Below are 18,597 nucleotides of genomic sequence, written 5' to 3' on the forward strand. Positions count from 1 at the left end.
CCTAGTGATACTCAGAGGGCCATTTATGGTATCAGGGATCAAACCCAGGTCTCCCTTCATGTGAAGCAGGTGTCCAGTCTCTTGAATTCCCTCTCTGGACCCTATTTGGTCTCTTTGGAATGGTCACATCTGAAAGCTTCCCTTTCCAGAATCTGCATAGAGGGGTGCTTTCTTTAAAAAAGAATGGGAGTAAAACAATAGTACAGTGGATAGAGAATTTTCCTCACCTGCAGTTGACCCAAGCATCTCCTATGGTTCCTCAAGCACTTTTGGGAGTAATTTCTGAGCGCAGATCCAGGAGTAACCTCTAAGCATCACTGGGTGTGGCCCCCCAAAAAAGAATGAATGAATGAATAAATAAACAAATAAATAAATAAATAAACCCAAAGAAAACTGTCAAGGAGCTAACAGGCCAGGCACCATCATGTACCATGAACCCCTGAGAAAGAGAGTTCTTGCTAGGGAAATGCACCCATTTGCTGTAATTGAAACCAAAGCAAGGACCACCATCATGGACCATGTGTCAGCCATAGTCATCTACTTGTGCACAGTATGAATTCTCTTGCGCTATCATGAAAAGGCAACATTGTCACCAACGTTTGGTCTGGTATGCAGAGAGAGAAGGCCACTCTAATCAAGGTCAACCCTAGATTCGAATCCAGTACTGTGTGGTTTGAGAGCCTAATATTCCATCCTCTTAGTCCCAACTTTCCCTGGCTGATGGGAAATATCCCAGGAAGCAAATTCTAACTGGCCATTGGAGAAACCCCAGTGTAGGAATGGAACCTCCCTTTGCTGCAGACGCCAGCGCCTCTAAGCAGCTTCTTTGTGGAGTCCGGGGAAACCTTTCACGGGTAAAGAGTGGAAACACGAAATGGATGGAAAAACGGAACGATATTGTAGAAATAAATTACCACACACGATGTATGGGGACTTGCGTCTGGAAAGACGAAGACAAATTTATTTTTTGAGCTGGGTGACTTTTAAGGGGTGAGCTCTGGAATGCGGGGTGTAATTTAGGAGGAACAAAGAAAATGGGAGATGGTCAGGGAAGCATAATGGAAGGCCATAGCTAAAATCTGCATATTAAAGAACCGATACTGAGGGTAAAGAGAAGTTCTGTTGTGGGTTAGCTTTTGTTTTGGGTAAGCAGGAGAAACCAGGTAATTTTCAGGGAAGTGGGAAGGGAGAGAAATGTTTTAGAGTTTTGGGGAAAACCGAAAATTGCTTTCATCATGAGCTAAGTTTTAGAAAAAACATGATCTTGGCGCCAAGGTAGCAGAGATCACAGAGAACTGGTCAGTGGGAAACTTTTGTTGGGATTTGATACTGTCTTCCTTTGTTAGAAAGAAATACTGAGGCCTGATTTCTAATAATGGTCAAAAATAGAGAGATAGTCACAGCCACGTTTAGAATTATAGCCAAACAATCCACGCAAAGGGTCAACTGATTTGACTACTCTAAGCGGGGCTTTTTGGCAAATAATTCTTTTTCAGGAGTGCACTACACCTAAGAAGGCTAAGAAGCACTTCTGGTGTGTGCCCTTCCTGAGTGGGGTGTAACACCCTTTAGCTCAATGTGCTCGATTGATTAACCTGTGATTGAGTCAAACAGGGATGCCTGTGGCAAGAAGGAGGTCTTATGGCCAGGTTCTGAAGTTCTTTCCAAGACCAAGAATTTGCATTTCCTCGAGAGTTCTTTTCTAAACGCTTCTAGTTATGTTTAGATGTAATGTTGTATTGTGTGTGTGTGTGTGTGTGTGTGTGTGTGTGTTATGTGCTTGCATTCAGACACATATGTGCATGCTGGGGATTTACTCCAGTTCATCACACATGTAAAAACCTTCATTCATGCAAACTCTACCTCTGAGCTCTGCTTCAATTACATGCTTTAGACTAAGGCATGTCCTTGTCACTTAAGGTTAGATACCGGAAAGCATGTCAGCTTTGAAAGCCTTCTCAACGGTAGGGCATTTGCCTTGAATATGGCCTACCCGGGTTTCATCTCCAGCATTCCATAAAGTCCTTTCCAAGCCAGCCAGGAATAATTTCTTAGCGCAGATCCAGGAGTAACCCCTGAGTTCCACCATGTGTGGCCCAGAGACCAAAAAAAAAAAAAAAAAAAAAAATATATATATATATATATATATATATATATATATGTATATGTATATATATATATACCTTCCCATACTGCTTTTTTTTTTTTTTTTTGGTTTTGGGGTCACACCTGGTGGCACTCAGGGTTTACTCCTGGCTCTCTGCTCAGAAATCGCTCCTGGCAGGCATAGGGGACCATATGGGATGCCGGGATTTGAACCACCATTTGTCCTGGATTGGCTGCATGCAGGCAAATACCCTACCACTCTGCTATCTCTCCAGCCCCTCATACTGTATTTGGTAGGATTTTATTTTGCATTTACTCTGCTGGTGTTAGGTCAGTTTTCCTGGGCCTTTCTCATGTTCATGTTATGATGGAAATGAGAGTTGATGACAAAGAACAGAGGAGTGGAGAGGCGGTGTCACCACGTGGGCCATCACATGAAGATGGCTATTGTCAGGATTGGCCTGGATGGCTTGTCAGCCAGAACTGTAGTCTGCTGACCTCAAGCTGTCTCATAACAGAGTGCTTTGGTTTGGGCTCGATTTTCCCTCTGTTCTAAGAGCACCTTCTAGAAGATCGATTCTCTTAATCTTTTGGGGGGGAGGAGGGCCCACACCTGTAGTATTTGGGATACTCTGTGGTATTGGGGATCAAGGCCAGGTTTTCAGGTGCAAAGCAGGTACTCCAGCCCTTGTAGGCATCTTCCTGCGCCACTGAACACATTTATAAGTGTACAATGCAGTATTGTTGACCCGAGACAAGCCGAACAGTAGGTTCCAGAACTTATTCATTCTGCTTAATGGACACTTTGTGTTCTTTGACCTCCACCCTGCTCCCCCATTCTCTCCACCCCCAGAATCCTGGCCACTCTCCTAGGAGTAAATTCTATTCTCTGTTCTGAGTTGGATTCTTTTGGATTTCCTGTTTTCTTAAGATCAGGTGGTACTTGGCTTTCTGTGTCTGATTAGTCCACAATTTCCTCAGTGGGTTTATGCCGTTTTCATGCCCCATCTCCTTCTCATCAGAGCTGGAATAATGGGCCATTGTATGCGCACATCATGGTCCCTTTATTCACTCATGCATCCACCCGGCCTCTTTGTTTCTATCTGGTGGCTCTTGTGAAAGACATGGGGGTGGATGTGGGACTGACGCTTCTAGCTCCAGGTTTTACTCCTTTGAATATAAACCCAGAAAGGGGGTTGCTGCCCAAATGGTTAGTATCTCTGGAACCTTTTTGGGGGAGCTTCCTCATTGTCTCCATAGTAGCGGCACCAATTGACCTGATGATGTGTAGCAATCTCTTCTCCATGTTCTGTTCTGGTGTCTCACAAAGAGACTCAGAGTCCTGGAAAAGTTACAGAATTTTAAGGTGTTTTATTAGCTGGCAACTGCACAGAGTCCCAGACCCCAGGCCTCACAGTTCTTCCAAGTCTTTTAAAGGTGGGGGGCAGCAGAGGTGCAAAAAAGCCATTATCTCCATCAATTACAACTGTCACAGTTGTAGAAGGGAATGCAGTTACAATTTCAAAATTAGTGAGTCAGGCTGGTCCAATGGCAGTGGTTTATCAGAACTTATTAACGTTAGTCTCACAAAAATTGGTATATAACCCCCCCCCCCCACTGCTCAATTTGACTGGCTTTAAAAAAATTAGTGAGTCATCAGAAAAACCCTATCTTTGGCCTTTTTCTTTTTGGCTTTTGGGTCACACCCAGCAGAGCTCAGGGGTTACTCCTGGCTCAAAAATCGCTCCTGGTAGGCTCAGGGGACCATATTGGATGCCGGGAATTGAACCCGGGTCTGTCTCGGGTCAGCCACATGCAAGGCAAACGCCCTACTGTGGTGCTATCTCTTCGTTTCCCTTATCGTTGGTTTCAATTGAGTATTTACTCAATGTTGCATTTGGTGGGGGGGCATACCTGGTGATGCTCAGGGGTTATTCCTGTCTACGTGCTCAGAAATCGCTCCTGGCTTGGGGAACCATATGGGACAAAAGGGGATCGAACCATGGTTCGTCTGAGGTTAGTGCATGCAAGGCAGATGCCCTACAGCTTGCACCACCGCTCTGGCCCAATGTTACAGTTTTTATTTATTTTTATTTTTTTATTTTTTATTTTTGGTTTTTGGGTCACACCCAGCAGTGCTCAGGGGTTACTCCTGACTCTCTGCTCAAACATCACCCCTGGCAGGCACAGGGGAGGCACAGGGGGACCACATGGGATGCTGGGATTCGAACCACCGTCCTTCTGCATGAAAGGCAAACACCTTACCTCCATGCTATCTCTCTGGCCCCCCAATGTTACAGTTTTAATAGACACTTCTTGGAGATTGCCAATCCCTGGTCACAATAACAGTTCTTTATGGAGTTTGTTCTAAGGAAGACAGAAAGCAAAATGTTAGTCGAGTCTGGGGCAAGGTTTTAAGCCACCACAGTTCCACCAACACTGTCCTTGGCTCTTTGATAAACACTATTCCAGCAGGTGTGAAGTAAATCCTTGCTGCCTTTCCCTGCTGGTTAGTGAGGTCAAGTCCCTTCTTGGACACTGCAGGGTTTTGGAGAATTGTGAAGGGGCCACACCCTATAGTGCTTGGGGCTTATTCCTGGCTCTGTGCTCAGAGACTCACTCCTGTAAGAACTCTGGAACCCTGATCTAACTAAGGCTATGTAAGGCTTGTAAGACAAGCACCATAATATACTATTTCTTTGACCTTTAATAAAAACACATGTCAAAAAAAAAAATGTCTTCAGAGCATGACCATCAAGGAAGGTCACAGACTTAGACTAACACTTGAGCTAAGGGGCAGTGTTGTGACCCACAATAAAGGGGTTATGAGCCTGAGGAGCCAAGAGGAATTAATGAGTCGTGTCACACATGAGGGCCATGATCGCCTCTGGATCATGAGACTCCCAAGCTACAGGCCCGGGGGGCTCCATGGTTGAGCTGCTCAATCGTTCCTGGGGCACAGTGAGGAGAGGCCCTGAGATGAGTGAGCTTCGTCGTGGGGGTACTGCTTTGTTAGCATCAGAACTTACTCTAGCTAAGAATAAAGGAAAAAATAAAGGCCCCAGTCTGCCAATAACTGTCCGGCCATCAGCACAATGTAAATTGCCACAATCAGGTGACGAGCCAACAAAGGTGGTGTGGGCTTTGCTCTTCCTTCTATTTTTTTTTTTATCTTATAACATAAACTTTTATTTATTTATTTATTTTTGGATTTTGGGTCACATCCAGCAGCACTCAGGGGCTACTTCTACCTCTATGCTCAGAAATCTCCCCAGGCAGACTCGGGGGACCATATGGGTTGCCGGGATTTGAACCACCGTCCTTCTGCATGCAAGGCAAACACCTCACCTCCATGCTATTTCTCCGGCTCCTATTTTTTTTTATAGCTGTACAATTTTTATGATTCTCCTTACCATTATATATATATATATATATATATAATCTTTATTTAAGCACCATGATTACAAGCATGATTGTAGTTGGGTTTCAGTCATAAAAAGAAAACCCCCTTTACCAGTGCAACATTCCCACCACCAATGCCCCCCTCCCTCCTTCCCAACCCTTGCCTGTATTTGAGACAGGTATGCTTTTTCTTCTAAACTGCAGATCTTCTGGAAACTGAGTCCTCTGGTGCCCTGATGTGAGCTCACTGCAGGCCTTTCTGGCTGAGTTTGCTTTGGTGCTCATGTGCTCTCTGGCTGAGGTTAGAAGGCAGGTTAGAGGGGGCCAGAGTGATGCACAGTGGTAGGGCATTTGTCTTGCATGTGGCTGACCCAGGATGGACCTGGGTGCTATCCCTGGCATCCCTTATGATGCCCTGAGCCTGTCAGGAGCAATTTCTTTTTTATTTCCTTTTTATTGTTTTGTTTTGTTTTAGGGCCACTCCTGGCAATGTGCTCAGAAATCGCTCCTGGCTTGGGGGACCATATGGGACATTGGGGGAATCGAATTGCTGTCATCCTAGGTCAGCCACATGCAAGGCAAACATCCTACCGCTACTCCACCGTTCTGGCTCCTTTATTTTTTATTATTTTTCAGGAGAGATTTCTAAGCGTAGAGCCCGAAGTAACCCTTGAGCACTGCCGGGTGTGACCCAAACCCTTCCCTCAACACACACACACACACACACACACACACACACACACACACACACACACACACACACACACACACTCACACACACACCGCTCCAGTTCACTGTGTCATCCTGGGCTGCCTCCTTGCTCCAGACTGACTTCGTTCAGCTGAGGGGTCTTAGATCCTGGTAATGGTGCAGGAAGAACTGCTCAGGATTCCCTTTCTTAGCAGATGCTGGGCCATCCCTCTCAGGCAACAGAGCAAACAAAAGTGAGGCCCCTTCTGCCCTGCCACATTGCCATATAGACTGTTGGGGCGACTGCTCAAAGAGTTTAGGACTGATGTGGGCCGAATGCCCTAGATCAGGTGCAGCTCTGGGCCACTGTAGTGCACAGGCCCGTCTGTGAGAGAGCCTGGCAGTGAGCAAGCCCTGAGGTAGGAGGAGGAGATGTGTTGAAATACATATTAATATATACACAGTCGGGGCCGGAGAGATAACATGGAGCTAGGGTGTTTGCCTTGCATGCAGAAGGATGGTGGTTTGAATCCTGGCATCCCATATAGTCCTCCGAGTGATTTCTGAGCGTAGAGCCATGAGTAACCCCTGAGCGCTGCTGGGTATGACTCAAAAAAACAAAAACAAAACAAAACAAAAACAAAAATATACACAGTCTTGGATGGTTGTGAATGATGGTGAGATGATGGTGAGGCCTTTCTCTGCCGGCCTGGGCCATGCAACTGCAACTCCCTCCAACCGGCAGGTCTGAGCATTCAGGACAGTCATCCATAGACAGTCAAGTTTCAGGACACATGAAGCTTTATTAATAATAGATCCTAGAGGCTGGAGAGATAGCATGGAGGTAGGGTGTTTGCCTTGCATGCAGAAGGACAGTGGTTCTAATCCCGGCATCCCATATGGTCCCCCGAGCCTGCCAGGAGTGATTTCTGAACATAGAGCCAGGAGTAACCCCCGATCGCTGCCAGGTGTGACTGATCGCTGCCAGGTGTGACCCAAAAACTGAAAAAACAAAAACAAAAAGAAAAAGTAAATCCTAGCCATTTAGGCTAACCTATAATAAGCAGGCTCTCTTCAGCTGCTCTGCCATCTCAACCTGTTTCCTCTCTTCCATGCTGCTTACTTCAGCTGAGCCCTGAGCCCTTTCAAGCCCCTTTGGGACTCTCCTGAATCCCCTTTTATGCCCCTGAGGCAACCCCTTTGTTCTTCCAAGGACCCCTCCCAGAAATGGGCTGGTCTGCCTCTCCAGGTGAACTAGGCAGGAAGTTGGGGGAGGGCAGTAACTAGTACAAGTCACTTAAAGCCTTCTCACCTTGGGGGCTCCTACTGGGGTACAAGGGGAGAGAGAAACAAGGGGGCTGGCCTCAGTGTCTGGTATTTCCCCAAACTAAACAAAAATAAAACTAAACCTCCATCAAGTGCAGCTATACCATGCTTCAAGCAGAGAGAGGCCAGGACCAAACCCTGACTAGAAATGATTGGTTGTTTTGTAAGACCCTTTGTGGAGAATTTTCTCCTCCTTGGTGTGAGAATCTCCAATCTATTAAATAGAGAGTTCCTTCCTTCCTTCCTTCCTTCCTTCCTTCCTTCCTTCCTTCCTTCCTTCCTTCCTTCCTTCCTTCCTTCCTTCCTTCCTTCCTTCCTTCCTTCCTTCCTTCCTTCCTTCCTTCCTTCTTCCCTCCCTCCCTCCCTCCCTCCCTCCCTCCCTCCCTCCCTCCCTCCCTTCCTTCCTTCCTTCCTTCCTTCCTTCCTTCCTTCCTTCCTTCCTTCCTTCCTTCCTTCCTTCCTTCCTTCCTTCCTTCCTCCCTTCCTCCTTTCTTTTTTTTTTCCATTTGTCCTTTCTTTCCTTTCTCCTTTCCTTAGTTTTTTGTCCTTCTTTCCGTCTGTCTTTCCTGAAACCTGACTGCCTGTGAATCATTTCCCCACCCCTATCCTGAACCCTCAAACCTACCGGCTGGAGGGAGTTGCAGGCACATATTGCCTGGGCTGGCAGAGAAAGGCCTCCCCAACCATCTCACATCAATTACAACCACTCAGAACTCTGTAATTAATATGTATTTCAACAGAGATGCCCTTCTTTCTGGCTCTGCCCTCTTTCCTCAGGCCTCCTTCAGGTATCCCATGAGCAGGTGTAGGTTGTACGTAATTTTACAGCCCAGAGAAGCCTGTGAAAGGGATGTAGCCATGACCTAGAAAAGGCCTGCATGGAGAAACTTGGAGAAATGCAATGTCATGGTCCTGGTGACCTCCTGAGGGGACACGCTGTGAACTGCAGGCCCCTGGCTCGAGGGAGTGTGAGGATCTTGGGACAGAAATGCTTGGGATTCTGGCCTAATTCCCTGTCCCAGCGCAGGGGACTGAGAATTTAATAGCATGTGGCCTTGGAAGTGACTCATATCTGCTAGTTCCTGGCCTTGAAGGGGACACAGAGAGGCCCATCCTCTGCCCTTGCAAGGACCTATGGCCTTGTAGAGGAACCTGAACAGAGATGGGAAAGGAAATTGGTTGGTTGCCAGTACTTCAGTAAGTTGGGGTCACACTCCTTAACTATTACCCTTATTTCCATAGAGGGAAGGCAGGAGCAAGCTGGGTGTTATCTCATCACCAGTCTAGCCCTCTCTCTGTTATCCTGTTATTTAGGGGGGGGGGGGGGTATACCCAGCCTTACTCAGGGCTTACTCCTGGTTCTGTGTTCAGGATTTGCTGCTGGGTGGGGCTCAGGGGACCCTATACAGTGCTGGTCATGGAACCTAGGTTGTTCGTGCACAAGGCAGGAGCCCTCCCCATCATACTATCTGTTACTCTATCTACTAACCTGTAATATCCTTGCCTACTCTTGTGCACCTGTTGAGATCACCAGTGAGAGGGATTTCTAACCACTGATGCTTCAGCACCCTGGATCAGGCCCTCAACCCCAAGCTGGACAGGCCCCGTGCCCCCTTCCTGACCTCCCCACTGATCCTCCCAAGCCCAGTGCTCTACCCCCTGCTGATCCACAGCCAGTTCTTTCTCCACCTGCATCAACCAGTGGATGCCTCTAGTCTTGAGGTCATTCTCTCCGCAGACTGTGCCACCTGTGTTCCCCTTTTCCTCCCAACATTTCCCATAAGCACCTGGCAAATTGTCCATGAAAGCTAAACATGAACTGCAGCTCCAGGAAGCTTGTCTGGCCTCTTTTAAAATGAATAAAACTGGGCCCAAGAAATAGTATTGTGGGCAGGGCACTGGCCTTGCTGGTATCAAGCCTGGGGAACCCTGAGCCCCTCTGGGAATGACTCTTAAGCACCATTAGGTGTGGCACCCGGGCGCCTCTGACCCCAGGACCCTTCTTAGTCCTTGTTCCAACTCACTCCATGTCTTTGAACTTTAGGTCCTTGAACAGCAACTGCAGCTGATGAAAGCGACTTACCAGCTAAACCAAGAAAAGTTAGAGTACAACTTCCAGGTGCTGAAGAAGAGAGACGAAGAGAGCACAGTGATTAAATCCCAGCAGAAGAGGAAACTCAACCAGTAAGCTCCCGCATGGAACTCTGTGGTGGTAACAGGACAGGGAGATGTGCTCCTCTCTGGAGGGACCAGAAATGGTTAAAAACAGAGCCACATGGGGTTGGAGTGGTGGCATCTGCCTTACCCCAGGTAGCCTAGGACTGACCGAGGTTTGATCCCTCTGTGTCCCATATGGTCCCCCAAGCCAGAAGCAATTTCTGAGTGCTGAGCCAGGAGTAACCCTGAGTGCCACCAGGTGTGACACAAAACCAACCAACCGGCCAAACAAACAAAAAAAGCCACAGTCTGGAGAGGTAGGACAGGGAATAAGGCACTTGCCTTGTATCTAGCTGACCCTGGTTTGATCCCAGCACTGCAAGTGGTCCCATCAGCACCACAGGGGTGTTGGGGTCGCTCTTGAGCACAAAGCTGGGATTAATAGCCCCTGAGCACCACCAGGAGTCACGACCTGAGCACAGAGCCTAAACTAAAAGCCCCTGAGTGCCTTTGAGAGTGACTCAACCTCTCTGCTCTCCCCTATATAATCCCCTCAGATTATTATTATTATTAATATTTTGGTTTTTGGGCCATACCTGATGACGCTCAGGGGTTTCTCCTGGCTCTACACTCAGAAATCACTCCTGGAAGGCTCAGGGGATCATACGGATGCCAGGTATCGAACCTCGGTCCATCCTGGGTCAGCCACATGCAAGGCAAACACCCTATCACTGCGTTATCGCCCCTCATGTACATTCTAGAGACAATAATAACGCCAGTAAAGTAAGCTGGAACATAAAAATAACTAGGTTTCAGGCTGGAGAGCAAATCCAGGGGCTAAGACACTTGACTTGCACGTGCCAACTCTGTTTTAATCTTTGACTCTGCATATGGTCCCTAGACATGACCCCTGGCCACAAGTCAGGAGTGAGCCCCAAATGCTGCTGGGTGTGGCCCCCAAATTGTTTTTGAATAAATACATATAACCACCAGATTCCCACCGCCAGCAATGAAGTTCTGTATTTCGAGTTTCTACTTTCTATGAAGGTTCACAGAGATCTGACATATCCTTCCTTCTTTCCTTCCTTCCTTCCTTCCTTCCTTCCTTCCTTCCTTCCTTCCTTCCTTCCTTCCTTCCTTCCTTCCTTCCTTCCTTCCTTCCTTCCTTCCTTCCTTCCTTCCTTCCTTCCTTCTTTCCTTCCTCCCTCCCTTCTTTCCTTCCTTCCTTCCTTCCTTCCTTCCTTCCTTCCTTCCTTCCTTCCTTCCTTCCTTCCTTCCTTCCTTCCTTCCTTCCTTCCTTTTCCATTTCAAGTTCACTTCATTATCAGCATATTTGAGTGCTATCAAGGTGTTCACGTTTGTTTGAGGATGATTTTTCCCACTGGTTGTCACATGCACCTGTCTCTTATGCCAAGCCTGATGACATTCGCAGTCCTTCCTTGGCCTTCCTCGGAACCTGTGGTAGGACCCAGCCCAGAGTTCCTTGCAGGGGAGGTGCCCACCAATTTCCATCGGGCTGCTGCAAAAGCACCCTTCCTCCCCTCTCTCACCCAGCCTGCACGACGCCCTCAACAACCAGAGGCAGAAGTACGCTAAGTTGGTGAAACAGTCGGACACCGAGAACCGGATGCTGACCTCGGACTACCGGCGGCTCGTGCAACAGTTCAAGGAGCTGCAGAAGGCCCTGAGGTCTTTCGAGGGACCCTCATATGCACCCTAGAAGGGAGGCTGCAGGGTTGGCAGTGACAGAGACAGTGGTTTTATGATCCTCGAGATCTGCTGCTTTGGGGATCCTGATGGGGAGGCCCCCAGGGGTCCCTGGCACCTTTCTCCTTGTCCCTGGGCATCTAGGTTTGTAGGATCTTTCATCACAGTGGCCCAGTGGGGGGTTAGCGGTGGGGCTCCCCAAACTCTGCCAGGCTGTGGGGCCACTCCCTGTTTCTCCTCCCAGACACTTCTCTATAATTGACCAAGATAATTTCCGGGAAATTTGGCTGATGAATGAGGAGGAGGCCAAGGACCTGATCAGCAAAGCCTTCAAAGTGGCCCGGATCATCCACACCCATCACCTGGGGCTCCCCTGGACGACCCCCGACTACTGGTTCCTGCAGAACGTGGGCCCCATCTCCCAGCAGCCGCAGAAGTCGGCCACACAGATCCTGGAGGAGGTGATGCAGCAAACAGGTGCAGCCTCCAGATGGGGACCCCCCTCCCCAGGATCTGTCTCTAGGTTGAGTTGGAGGGGCCAATAGGTCACAGAATTTTGGAGGGTGGGGGTGAAGGGACTCACCTGCTGGTGCTCTGGGCTTACTCCTGGCTCTACACTCAGGAATATTATTCTTTTTGGCAGTGCTCAGGGGACCATATGGGGTTTTGGGAATCGAGTTTGGGTCGGCTGTGAGCCAAGCAATCACCCTTCCCCCAAGTGTATGTCTCTGACTCCCAGGCAGTAGCCCTTAACATGCACTGGTGTCTGGTTTTGCTCTCAATATCACGAATGGGTAGTTTGTACTTGAAATTTTTTTTTTGGTCTTATTTGGGGACCACACGCAGTGGTTCTCTGGACTCATTCCTGGCTCTGTGCTCAGGGATCCCACCTGGAGATATTTAGGGGACTGTGAGGGGTTCTGGGAATTAAATGGGGTCAGTTGCACACAAAGCAAACACCCTACTTGCTGCACTAACTCCCTGGCCCCTCATTCTAGAAGCTTGATCTGATTCAAGTATTTTCCCTGAGAATATGAGTGGGCCCCTCTGTGGGTGTAACCTGCCCAGGATGTCTCTGCCCCAGCAGTTAATGGCCTTGATTTTTCTCAGTCAAGAGCCTGAAGCTGCATTAGGCTCCTGTGTCCCTGTTGGTCAGTGGAAACACTTTTGTAGGATGTTTCTAGTGCTCTTGACACACCCTACTGTGCTCTTGACTCACTCCCAGCTCTGTACTCAGGGAACACTCCTGGCAGGGCTCTGGGGGGCCCTATGAGTGCAAGGGATCAAATGGACCAGGTGAGGACTGGAGCAATAGCACAACTGTAAGCACAGCCTTGCACGAAGCCAACCCTGGATGGGCCCGGGTTCAATTCCTGGCATCCCATGTGGTTCTGAGCCTGCCCAGAATGGTTTCTGAGCACAGAGCGAGGAGTAAACCCTAAGCACCGCTGGGTGTGCCCCCAAAAGCAACAACAACAACAACAAAAGCAAACAAACAAACAAAAAAACCAATGGTCCAGTTTAGTGCAAGGAGAGCACCTTACCCAGAGAGATAGTACAGTCTGCGGAAAGATTTCTGAGAAGAAAATATTCCCCTCATTCACTTATTTTTTTTCTGGGGGAGGTGCTTGCTGTTTTTGTTGAGACAACGAGATTTACAAAATGGTTCATGATAGAACCACAGATGAGTGTAGTTTGATTATTTCCCTTAACATGATGCACTAAGTCATAGTTAGAGCAAATTATATGACTTGAATATTTTTCTTCAGCTGCATAGTATTCTGTTGTGTATAACTACAACTTTTTTACCCATATACTTGCTACTTATTGAACATTTGGATTATTTAAATAACCTGGTTTTTGTGTAACAAAAAGTATGGACATTTCTCAGAGTAAGAATAGAGCTTTCATATAACCCAGCAATTTCTTTTTTTTTTTTTTCGTCATTTTTTGTCTTTTTGTTTGTTTGTTTTTGTTTTTTTATTTATTTGTAACCCAGCAATTTCACTTCTTGGCATCTCCCCAGCCATCCCTCTCCCAAAGTTAATTCTTTCTTTTATCACAAAAATGTAAAAAAGAGAGGCCAGAAAGATCGCACAGTGGTAGGGTGTTTTCCTTGCAAATGGCCAACCCAGGACTGACAGTGGTTCGAATCCCAGCATCCCATATGATCCCCCGAACCTGCCAGGAGCTATTTCTGAGCGCAGAGCCAAGAGTAACCTTGAGTGCTGCCGGGTGTGACACCCCATCAAAAAAAAGATATATATGCAGGCTATGTTAATTGCAACCCCCACAACTTTGTGTGCCCCTGGGATAAGCTTAGACTTTCTTCATTTACCAGTGTTCAGAATAGATACATCGGGTCTAGATGATCAGTGAGCACTTAAAAAATATATTTTGGGCTGGAGAGATAGCACCATGGTAGTGTATTTGCCTTGCACGTGACTGGCCCAGGATGGACCTGGGTTCAATCCCCGGTGTCCCATATGGTCCCCTGAGCCAGGAGCGATTTCTGAGCGCATAGCCAGTAGTAACCCCTGAGAGCCTTCGGGTGTGGCCTCAAAACAAACTATATATATAATATTTGGGGTCATACTTGATGGTTATTGAGGGCTATTTCTAGATTCCTGCTCTGGGTCACTTCTGATGGATGTCTGGGGACCATGCCATGCTGGAAACCAAACCCAAGACAGGCCCCAACATGTAAAATGTGTTCAGCCCTTTGAGTTACTCCTTGGCTCTCCTTCCTTCCTTCCTTCCTTCCTTCCTTCCTTCCTTCCTTCCTTCCTTCCTTCCTTCCTTCCTTCCTTCCTTCCTTCCTTCCTTCCTTCCTTCCTTCCTTCCTTCCTTCCTTCCTTCCTTCCTTCCTTCCTCCCTCCCTCCCTCCTTCCTTCCTCCCTCCCTCCCTTCCTTCCTCCCTCCCTCCCTCCTTGCTTCCTCCCTTCCCTCCCTCCTTACCCCCTCCCTTCCTCCCTCCCTTCCTTCCCTTCCTCCTTTTCCTCCCTCCTCCCTCCCTTCCTTCCTTCTTCCCTCCCTCCCTTCCCTTCCTCCTTTCCCTCCTTCCTTGCTTCCTCTCTCCCTCCCTTCCTTCTTCTCTTCCTCCCTCCCTCTTTTCCTCCCTTCCTCCCTCCTTTCCTTCCTTTCTTCCTCCCTTCCTCCCTCTCTCCCTTTCTCTCTCCCTCCCTCCTTTCCTTCTTTCTTTCCTCCCTCCCTTCCTTCCTTCCTTCCTTCCTTCCTTCCTTCCTTCCTTCCTTCCTTCCTTCCTTCCTTCCTTCCTTCCTTCCTTCCTTCCTTCCTTCCTCCCTTCCTTCCTCCCTCTCTTCCTTTCTTCCTCCCTCTCTCCCTTTTTCCTTCCTTCCCTTTTCTTCTCTCCTCTCTCTTTCTCCTTTCTCTTTTCTTTGTCATTTCTTCCACATTATGAGCAAATGGGTTTAAACAAAGTTACTATGTTTGGTTGGCCCCAATTCTCCTTGCTTAGCCTGTTCATAGGTAACAAAATAGTTGTTTCCCAAAGCTCAAGGAGCTAGGAAAGGAACCCCACTTTCTGCTCCCTTTTCTGTCCCTGTCCCACACTGCAGAAGAGGAGGAGAAAGAAGGCACCTTGGCAGTGGACAGCTACCTGGAGCTGCCAAAGCAAGTGTCTGCCAGGACCACCAAAAAGATCCTGATGCTTCTGTGTGATGAGTCGGTGAGGTACTGGGGTGGCCCCGAACCCTTGGGGGATTCGGCCCAGGTGGCTGCTGTATGCTCCGTGTGTGTGTGTGTGTGTGTGTGTGTGTGTGTGTGTGTGTGTGTGTCTGTGTGTGTGTGTGTGTGTGTGTGTGTTTGGGTGGGGGGAGCTTCACTTGAGAGGCTGCCTTAGATCTGGATTAGCTGGCAGGCAGGAGTGAGGGTGTGGGGTGTGTTTAGAATCACCATCCTTTGCTAAGGCCTGGCCCCTGCTGCCCACTGGGGACATTGGAGACCATTTTACTTCTGCAGAGGTGGACAGCTGGCAGGGCTCCCCTCCTCCCCCCACAGTCTGTGTGCCCGGCCCCCACCCCTGCCGAGTGCCCTATGCTGGACTTGGTGTGTCTCTCCCTCCCTAGTGCTGCAGAGTTGGGGGACCCCAGGGGGGTCTATTTGTGGCAAGATTAGGTCATTCAGCTGGGGGGTTCCCGCTCAAGTGTTTGGGGTGAAGCAGAGTGATGGAGCCACAGTGAAGACCGGCCTATACCCCAGGAATCCCAAGAAAGCCAGCCACAGTCCTTGGCTTGGCTCAATTCTGAGGGACATAATAAAAAACACCCTGGCCTGACTGCAGCAATAAGCCCCCAAACATACATACAGGCCTTCCTGTATATGTCACACAATACTTACATGCACACACACAGAAAAGTGTCTGAGAAACACACACAGAGAGAGAGAGAGAGAGAGAGAGAGAGAGAGAGAGAGAGAGAGAGAGAGAGAGAGAGAGAGAGAGAGATCTGAATAATATACACAGACAGATACAGGCTTGGGACACACATACACACACACACACACTCTCTCTCTCACACATACCCCCCTCCATCTTCCCCTCCCAGGGCTTCCTCATCGAGGCCAAGCTGCTGAGCCTCTTGCTTCCACTGGGGCAGGCCGAGTGCTACTTACTGAGGCTCGACGCTATCTTCTCCGTGAGTCCCCAGGCTCCCCCACCCACTCCTGGGCTCCCCAGTGTTCGCAGGGGGCAATGCTGTCTCAGCTTGTGGTGTCAGGCATGGCCCAGGGCTTCCCGATGCCCTTCCGTCCTTTTCACCTCACCCCAGAGTCTCACACACAAAGACACCTCCTGGCCCTGGCCTGCTTCTCTTGGCTACCCTGACCTGCCTCTAGGTTGTGGAGACTGGAACCCAGGTGTTTATGGAGTCCTTGAGCCCCCCCTGGGAGCCACCTAGTGGGACCAGCTTCCTGGCTTCTTTTGGGCCCATGTACCTTTCCTGAGGGGTTGGGGGTGGCCTCTGGCATCTCTTTCCCGGGGACAAGGGTCCCTTCACTCCTGGGAGTCAAGGCCTTTCTCCTATGCTGGACCCATCCTGTGTTTCTTCCCCAGGCCCTGAGCATCGAAAGCGAGGAGGACCTGTATAAACTGGTCAATTTCTTCATCAGATACCAGATCCACCATTCTATCAGCCTCCATGTAAGGAAAGGAGCAATGAATATTCTGGAAGCCCCATGGGTTTTGCTGCCTTTGAGAAATGCCCAAAAGAGACTCAGGCCAGTGGCATGATAGTTAGGGATCCCTCATTCCTGATGCTTTCCCTCTTTGTAAGGGAAAATGAGGTTTGGAGAAGTGGGGTGAGGATTGTGAGTGGTGTCCAAAGGAGTTCACCCTCAGGGCCCAGGCCTCATATACTTCTAGTCACTGCACCCAAATACTCTCATCTGCAATGGTGTCCCCTGAAGCAGATCCTGATAGCCCTAACTTGATGGTTGTTCTTATATTATTTGTAGGTACTCAGGATGTCCCTGGCTCAGTACCCAGGGGGTGGTCTCTCCCAGTGATGCTTAGGGGTCTAAAGTTCAATGGGTAAACTCTGTACCTTCTACATGCAAAGCCTGTGCTCAGTCCTATAACTCATCTCCCACTCCACTAACAGACGCTTCAGAAGAAGTCATCAGATCAAAAATGTTATAAAATTCAACCTCAGAAATTGGGGCTGAAGCGATAGCACAGAGCATAGGACATTTTTCTTGCATGTGGCTGACCTGGATTCGATCCCTGACTTCCCATATAGTCCCTGAGCCTGCCTCTTAGCGCAGAGCCAGAAATAACCCCTGAGCACTGCTGAGTATGGCTTCAGCTCCTTTCGAAACAAAACAAAACAAAACAAAACAAAACAGAAAATCTTAGGTAGGGTCTTCACCTTGCACATGGCTGACCTGATTTTGATCTCTGGCATCCATATTAAAGCCCACCTCCGCTCTGAGAAAAACTCCAGAATTTTCAGCCCAAAATCCACATAACTGTAGTTTTTTTTAGTTATGTATCACCACAGAAATGAGGGGGAAGCAATGTGGTTGGACCATAGAGTGATGATCCAGTCGTGTGAGTCCATCTGCTGGGGCCTCTGAGAACTTCATCAGATGATACAGTTTACTCCTGGTTCTGCACTCAGGAATTTGCACTTACTCCTGGTAGAGCATCGGGGGCCCAAGTGGGTGCTGGTGATTGAACGTTGGTTGGCTGCATGCAAGGCAAATGCTTTACCCTCTGTACTATTATTCTGAACTTCAAAATATTTCTTCATAAAAAACAAATAGCATGACTGGCCTGAGGGAAGCCAGTTGTGTGAGATGCTAGGTGGGCTAGGAGAAAGACTACCTTCAGCAGTTAAAATGGAGTTTATACAATGATTGAAAAGGATGTTTCTATTGTGTAAGGAAAAAAAACTGTGTTTTTTCTTTTTCTTTCTTTCTTTCTTTCTTTCTTTCTTTCTTTCTTTCTTTCTTTCTTTCTTTCTTTCTTTCTTTCTTTCTTTCTTTCTTTCTTTCTTTCTTTCTTTCTTTCTTTCTTTTTTTTTGGGGGGGCCACATCCAAAAGTTCTCAGGGATTACTTCTGGCTATCTGCTCAGAAATAGCTCCTGGCAGGCACAGGGGGACCATGTGGAATGCCGGGATTCGAACCAACCACCTTAGGTCCTGGGTCAGCTGCTTGCAAGGCAAATGCCACTGGGCTATCTCTCCGGCCCTTGTTCTTTCTTTCTTTCTTTCTTTCTTTCTTTCTTTCTTTCTTTCTTTCTTTCTTTCTTTCTTTCTTTCTTTCTTTCTTTCTTTCTTTCTTTCTTTCTTTCTTTCTTTCTTTCTTCTTTCTTTCTTTCTTTCTTTCTTTCTTTCTTTCTTTCTTTCTTTCTTTCTTTCTTTCTTTCTTTCTTTCTTTCTCTTCCTTCCTTCCTTCCTTCCTTCCTTCTTTCTTTCTTTCTTTCTTTCTTTCTTTCTTTCTTTCTTTCTTTCTTTCTTTCTTTCTTTCTTTCTTTCTTTCTTTCTTTCTTTCTTTCTTTCTTTCTTTCTTTCTTTCTTTCCTTCCTTCCTTCCTTCCTTCCTTCCTTCCTTCCTTCCTTCCTTCCTTCCTTCCTTCCTTCTTTCTTTCTTTCTTTCTTTCTTTCTTTCTTTCTTTCTTTCTTTCTTTCTTTCTTTCTTTCTTTCTTCTTTCTTCTTTCTTTCTTTTTTTTTGGTTTTGGTTTTTGGG

The 18,597-nt window shown here is 47.8% G+C and overlaps 1 protein-coding gene across 1 annotated transcript in view; it reads left to right on the plus strand.

Annotated features, from left to right (window-relative positions):
* DRC1 (dynein regulatory complex subunit 1) overlaps positions 1 to 18,597 on the plus strand; it is a 47,570-nt gene that overhangs the window by 24,259 nt on the left and 4,714 nt on the right. Inside the window, exons 8-13 of the mRNA XM_049784677.1 lie at positions 9,570 to 9,709; positions 11,237 to 11,371; positions 11,634 to 11,866; positions 14,968 to 15,077; positions 15,955 to 16,044; positions 16,461 to 16,547. Of these exons, the coding sequence (XP_049640634.1) occupies positions 9,570 to 9,709; positions 11,237 to 11,371; positions 11,634 to 11,866; positions 14,968 to 15,077; positions 15,955 to 16,044; positions 16,461 to 16,547 (795 nt within the window). The remainder of the gene's footprint in view (positions 1 to 9,569; positions 9,710 to 11,236; positions 11,372 to 11,633; positions 11,867 to 14,967; positions 15,078 to 15,954; positions 16,045 to 16,460; positions 16,548 to 18,597) is intronic.

This window comes from Suncus etruscus, chromosome 12 (assembly GCF_024139225.1).
Source record: "Suncus etruscus isolate mSunEtr1 chromosome 12, mSunEtr1.pri.cur, whole genome shotgun sequence".
Taxonomy (NCBI): Eukaryota; Metazoa; Chordata; class Mammalia; order Eulipotyphla; family Soricidae; genus Suncus; species Suncus etruscus.